The following is a 7,154-nucleotide window of genomic DNA, read 5'->3' on the forward strand; positions in this document are numbered from 1 at the left end:
AGGAGGGGGGAGGGGGGAGGGGGGGGGGGATTAAATGAGCACAGCGTTCTCCTATCACGTCCCTGCAGATGCTCGGGTGTTGGATTACGATTTGTTGCAATGGATCCTGGGAATACTAGCTGTGAACAAATCACCAAACGCCACTTTTAAAATCCGGCAGGCTCTTTTCTTCAGGGGATAAATCAGCCCGGGGGGGGGTCAGAGGGTTCTTTTCTGGGTCTTTTTGCCTCTTGATGTTGAATTTTGATCTGTTGGTCTGACCCTCGTACTTTAGCACCACTATAAGAAGTGATTTTGTGTCTGCATGTCAAGCGAAAGTAGCCAATTAAGCTCTTTGTGGGCGACTTTGTGAAGCTTCACGCAGATGTCTAACTTAATCTGAGCTCGATAATAGCATCACTCCACATCAGGAACAATCCCAACATGAATTAATGCAAAACCACCAACTTTTGTATTATTATTTCTCCTTTTTAATACTTACGGTCAGCAGCCAAAACATTACTTTTATTACGATGCAATATGGATTTAATTCAATAAAATGCAAAACACTATAAATAGACGGAAATGAAAGATGTATGGTCTTGATGTAGCCGAAAGTAGAGGTTGATGTAAAACAAATGCAAGTTTTATGGATGAATTTAACGTCATATGTTGTTGCATTGTTGCTTCCCTGGCACTCTGTTTAATGATGCTCAATCCTGGATATTACTTTAAAAGCTTTGATATAGCAGATTGTATTGACCGGATCTTTATGCAAAATATTTCAACTTAATAAATATCTTCCTGGAAGCTTTTTATACCGGGAAACGTAGAGAAAATCAAGCATTTTACATTTTCCCTTTGTTTCGGGTATTGGGAAGAAGAAGTGAGTAGCTAGCATGAGCAGTAATAAGTTACTGATATACACCTGGACATCAGCAGGAGAGGACTCTTTAAAGTAGAGACACTACATACTGATATACACCTGAACATCAGCAGGAGAGGACTCTTTAAAGTAGAGACACTACATACTGATATACACCTGAACATCAGCAGGAGAGGACTCTTTAAAGTAGAGACACTACATACTGATATACACCTGAACATCAGCAGGAGAGGACTCTTTAAAGTAGAGACACTACATACTGATATACACCTGAACATCAGCAGGAGAGGACTCTTTAAGTAGAGACACTACATACTGATATACACCTGAACATCAGCAGGAGAGGACTCTTTAAAGTAGAGACACTACATACTGATATACACCTGAACATCAGCAGGAGAGGACTCTTTAAAGTAGAGACACTACATACTGATATACACCTGAACATCAGCAGGAGAGGACTCTTTAAAGTAGAGACACTACATACTGATATACACCTGAACATCAGCAGGAGAGGACTCTTTAAAGTAGAGACACTACATACTGATATACACCTGAACATCAGCAGGAGAGGACTCTTTAAAGTAGAGACACTACATACTGATATACACCTGAACATCAGCAGGAGAGGACTCTTTAAAGTAGAGACACTACATACTGATATACACCTGAACATCAACAGGAGAGGACTCTTTAAAGTAGAGACACTACATACTGATATACACCTGAACATCAGCAGGAGAGGACTCTTTAAAGTAGAGACACTACCTACTGATATACACCTGAACATCAGCAGGAGAGGACTCTTTAAAGTAGAGACACTACATACTGATATACACCTGAACATCAGCAAGAGAGGACTCTTTAAAGTAGAGACACTACATACTGATATAAACCTGAACATCAGCAGGAGAGGACTCTTTAAAGTAGAGACACTACATACTGATATAAACCTGAACATCAGCAGGAGAGGACTCTTTAAAGTAGAGACACTACATACTGATATAAACCTGAACATCAGCAGGAGAGGACTCTTTAAAGTAGAGACACTACATACTGATATACACCTGAACATCAGCAAGAGAGGACTCTTTAAAGTAGAGACACTACATACTGATCTACACCTGAAAATGAGCAGGAGAGGACTCTTTAAAGTAGAGACACTACATACTGATATACACCTGAACATCAGCAGGAGAGGACTCTTTAAAAGTAGAGACACTACATACTGATATACACCTGAACATCAGCAGGAGAGGACTCTTTAAAGTAGAGACACTACATACTAATATACACCTGAACATCAGCAGGAGAGGACTCTTTAAAGTAGAGACACTACATACTGATATACACCTGAACATCAGCAGGAGAGGACTCTTTAAAGTAGAGACACTACATACTGATATACACCTGAACATCAGCAAGAGAGGACTCTTTAAAGTAGAGACACTACATACTGATATACACCTGAACATCAGCAGGAGAGGACTCTTAAAGTAGAGACACTACATACTGATATACACCTGAACATCAGCAGGAGAGGACTCTTTAAAGTAGAGACACTACATACTGATCTACACCTGAACATCAGCAGGAGAGGACTCTTTAAAGTAGAGACACTACATACTGATATACACCTGAACATCAGCAAGAGAGGACTCTTTAAAGTAGAGACACTACATACTGATCTACACCCTGAACATCAGCAGGAGAGGACTCTTTAAAGTAGAGACACTACATACTGATATACACCTGAACATCAGCAAGAGAGGACTCTTTAAAGTAGAGACACTACATACTGATCTACACCTGAACATCAGCAGGAGAGGACTCTTTAAAGTAGAGACACTACATACTGATATACACCTGAACATCAGCAAGAGAGGACTCTTTAAAGTAGAGACACTACATACTGATCTACACCTGAACATCAGCAGGAGAGGACTCTTTAAAGTAGAGACACTACATACTGATATACACCTGAACATCAGCAAGAGAGGACTCTTTAAAGTAGAGACACTACATACTGATCTACACCTGAAAATGAGCATTATATGTCCTTTTTAACCACTGCTTCAAAAAGATATCCTAACAGTAAAGAAAGTTTGTGTGACTGACCTCGCCCGATGACCTGGTTGAGGTGGAGCAGCAGCTGGTCCCTGGTGATCACCACGTGCTGCACCTCTTTGAGCAGATCAGGGTGGAGGGAGGAGGGGTCGATGTGGACGGGGGCCATGAGGAGGGGAGACACCAGCTCTCCATCCATCCCTATCCCCATCCCTCCCAGTCTGGGGGACAGCAGCTCGCCGTTCCCCCCGTAGATCGGAGGAGCACCTCGGCACGTCTCAGGTCTGTCGGTGTTCTGATCTGGAGAGGCAGAAGACGGGGTTAAAGGTCAGCGGCTGTATCGGGGGGGGGGGGGGGGGGGGGTAAAGTGTGTTACAGGAGGAAACACAGCTACAAAGGAAAGAGGAACTTGACACTGAGCTGGGAATGTTTTTGATAATAATACTCTTTTTATTGTAATTTCTTTAAACATTCAGACACAACATACAACCGTATACGTACTCAAATGTGTGCAGAATAGTTACTGCACATATAACATACATCTCTCCATGGGTGACAATAATCTCACCTTAATCATGTAGCAAGATATCAATGTATATCTCAGCTTACATGCCAATTACTTAAATAAAAGCTCAGAGAGAGAATTCATAATCATAATGGCCTGAGGTGTGGTCCCACTCTACATTATTACACACCATGTATTCTATACAAATATCTGGGTGTAACGTCCCTTTAAACGCCTGCTTCCTTGTGTCTTGTCTTATTATATGTCTTGATGGATGCTGCAAATGAAGCTGCTTTGATGCAAGAAAAATGATCGGACAATAAAGTATTATCGTATTGCGTGTTAGTGGAAGAAGATAAGTGCAAAGCAACACCAATGTTATTCGAAGAAGGGGACAGGCATGGTTAGTGTAATTCATGACTGTGTATGTATTTCAACCACTACTCTCCCTGAGGAAAGGCTCATTAGTAAGTCTACCTGCTCACATTGTCTGTCTTTCAAGTCACTTTTTAACAGGAAAATTGCCTCAGCCATCATACTTAGGATCAGAATACATGCAGACCCCCTCACATGCCCTCAGGATTAATGCTCAGGAAACTAAAACCACAGGTGAGTCTTTAGACCACCTCCATGTCTCATTTGGCCGTTTTTCTTGTTGTGCTGCCACTTAATTACATATATGTGTTAGAACACGTCAAATAAACATTGAATATAACACGACAGGTGCAGAAGCGAGGATGCTTTTCCCTTTTCTCTACACATTAACTCATGGAAGTTTAGGACATTTTACGTCCATTTATTTTTGTATTGAAAAGCCATAATTTGCAAAATACAAGCTGTTATTATCAAAGGTTTACTTTGGACTGTGCAACTAGATTTCTATCTATTAACATCAGCAAAAGTTCCACTTGTAATTTATTAAATGACTCCTTGTAATATGAAATGAAGAACTTGAAGTTACTTAGTCAAAAAGTAAAATAATTGTATTTGAATTTAGTTTTATTGCCGACAAAGTCTGCTTTCATCAACTTTGTTTACGACACAACAGGAACATTCAGATGAATCTACACCAGGGTAAGTGAACAATTATTTGATTAGTTTTGATACTGAAGAAAACATCTAATAAAGACCCATTTAGCTATCGCTGTTGTGTTCCAGGCGTCTCCCCGGCAAACTTTCAAGAGCAAGCGAGCTCTTGAAACCCTAACCCCTAACCCCTAACCCTAACCCTAAGGCGGGGCTGTCAGCATCAGCTGGGTGCTTGGCTTGCTGTTTAAAACACCTTTTTTTGTATCCATATCTCTCGCTAGAATCTCCCACCATCCAACTAACAACAACAACAACAACAACAACAACAACAACAACAACAACAACAACAACGTCAAGCCTTTGGGCACTGAAACTACGGGGCGGGCCGAGGACAATACACATGCGTTAATCGCACGATAAAACGCGTTAACTTGACAGCCCTAATTCTAAGCAAATGCATGGATGTTTATACAGTATAAACTTCAGAGGGGACACTGTCAAGGAAAGAGTTATATTTAGTTTGTAGATACATCTGACGGAATGAACTTCAGTCTTTTTTACATTTCATGAACTTATAACTGTTAGTTTTGTGTTGGAGTGTTAGTTTTTGATTCAAATTGCTTCAATCATATGCAATTTCATTTCCTTAACTCACATTTCCTAAAGGCTAATCGTGTTAGTAGAGAAGAGGTAAGGCATGCACCGCTAGCTTTAGCAGGGAGGGAAGCAGGTAGATGGGGGTCAGGTGGGGGAGGGGGAGGGGCTTATCTGGATGACCTACCATCCAGCAGGGTGGTTCTATAGTCGACGGACTCGTGGGAGACCATCTCGTTCGTGGGGCTGACGCTCCTCGCGTTAGCCAGCCGGTCCAGATGCTGTATGTGACCCCGGCCATCATACCACACCTCAGACAGATCTACAAGAGAGGAGGAGGAGGAGGAAGAGGGGGGAGGATGAGGAGGGAGGAAGCGCGTGTAAGGAAAGGAGAGAAGGAGAGGAAGGGAGGAAGAGAGGAGAGATTATAAGAAAGGCAAAGCGTTTCACCAATGCGCCCCAAAAATCGACTTCCTGTGAACCCAGGAGGAAACGTGAACCCAGCACACATGCACACAGGTTAGAGGACACGCTGCAGTCCAGCTACATGTACGCAAATATATCACACACAAATACCCACACATCAAAACAAAGACTGCATACTATACATTACGCACGTTAATAGGATACAGTTTAATGTTCCTTCACTGACTGTTTACCTCCATTTACATTAAAGAAGTGTTTCTAAATAACTTTTTTATCTTTGCTAGTACATTTCCCTCACCATGTCTTAGTATTTGTTGCTTTAAACTTCATAGGCATCATATTCCAAAATACAAAAGATATGAACTATTTCTTATCCCTGATAATGCATTACATCCATGAATTCATTACGCATGTCATGTGCCTTTAAAGGAGGGGTAAGTTTGAGAAACCGGCTCGAGATACACTTGTTATATTCCATGGAATGCTCTTAACATCCCGATAGCAATGAATATCTGAAGTGCTTTGACAAAAAATCTATAAAAAAGTCATCTGTGGAAGCCGTGGCGCTGTAAAAAGCACGACCAATCCTCTGAGCCGGCTAAAGTAACTGGATGGCCTACCTGCCTGTCAGCCCTCCATCTGGGCACAAACTTATCTCGTGCCCTCATTGGTCATGTGTGCGTTCGTGTGTGTTGGAGGAGGGGCTCTGATTGGAAGTGGCAGATTTCTTCCAGCTGTGTATTTTCAAATTCTATCGCACTCGAGCTGGTTTCTCCAAAATGACCTACCCCACCTTTAATGTCTATTTTCCATCTTGATTCACATTCTTTTTTTTAATACACTTTTTACGATTAACATATTCTTTATTGCCTGATTCTGACTTGTGCTTCCTCCAAATATAAAAAATGCACTCAATTTGTTAATTTTCTAATATAGTCGCTGAAAACATTTCACAACCTAACCAGACTTTTGACCTGACTGACAAGTAACATTTCAAGACATCATGACAAAGACCTGTGAAATCAAAACCAGTCGGTCACTGTCTTACATTAAAGTATACGATTCCAGAAGTCTCTACAGTGATCTGTGTACGATGTGAATAGTTAAAGGCAGCGGCAAAAAGAAAAGTCTTCAGCCTGGATGTAAAAGTAGTCAGAGTTGCAGCGGACCTGCAGGTTTCTGGGAGTTTGTTCCAGATATTTAGCCATCTCTTCTCACATTCCTCTACCCCTAGTCTCACCGTCGATGTGCTTGTTCCTCCTCCACAGCAGCAGAGACCCCAGCAGCAGCAGTAGCAGCAGCAGCAGGCTGACGGACACGCAGCCCACCTTCAGCCCCGTGTAGTCCGGCTCCTTGGCCAGCGTCACCGTGCCCAGCTGCAGGATGGAGCCCGCCTGACGCCACTGAAAAAAAGAGGGGAGATTATTTGAGAATACATTTTATAATTATTATTGTTTGTTTTGTTTCTAACATGTTAACCCAGCCAAATCTTTGTTCTTGTTTTGTGTCTATATCTACGGCGGGATCCGGAGTCGAGGCTGATCCTCTTGCTGTAGTCCTGTGTCTTGGATCCTCTATCCTGAGTTCTGGATTAAGTCGTGGACTTTGAGTCGTGGCTGAACCTGTCTCTGCGGTCCTGCCTTGGGTCTCGCCATGCTGCTTCCCTGA

General features: G+C 42.1%; 1 protein-coding gene across 1 annotated transcript in view; it reads right to left on the reverse strand.

Moving 5' to 3' along the window:
- The window catches only part of met (MET proto-oncogene, receptor tyrosine kinase), a 105,569-nt gene that overhangs the window by 22,837 nt on the left and 75,578 nt on the right, over nucleotides 1-7,154 (reverse strand). The window contains exons 13-15 of the mRNA XM_034204589.1: nucleotides 6,727-6,889; nucleotides 5,248-5,382; nucleotides 2,984-3,232 (exon numbers count right to left, since the gene is read on the reverse strand). Of these exons, the coding sequence (XP_034060480.1) occupies nucleotides 2,984-3,232; nucleotides 5,248-5,382; nucleotides 6,727-6,889 (547 nt within the window). The remainder of the gene's footprint in view (nucleotides 1-2,983; nucleotides 3,233-5,247; nucleotides 5,383-6,726; nucleotides 6,890-7,154) is intronic.

The sequence above is a fragment of the Gymnodraco acuticeps genome, unplaced genomic scaffold (genome assembly GCF_902827175.1).
Source record: "Gymnodraco acuticeps unplaced genomic scaffold, fGymAcu1.1, whole genome shotgun sequence".
NCBI classification, from domain to species: Eukaryota; Metazoa; Chordata; class Actinopteri; order Perciformes; family Bathydraconidae; genus Gymnodraco; species Gymnodraco acuticeps.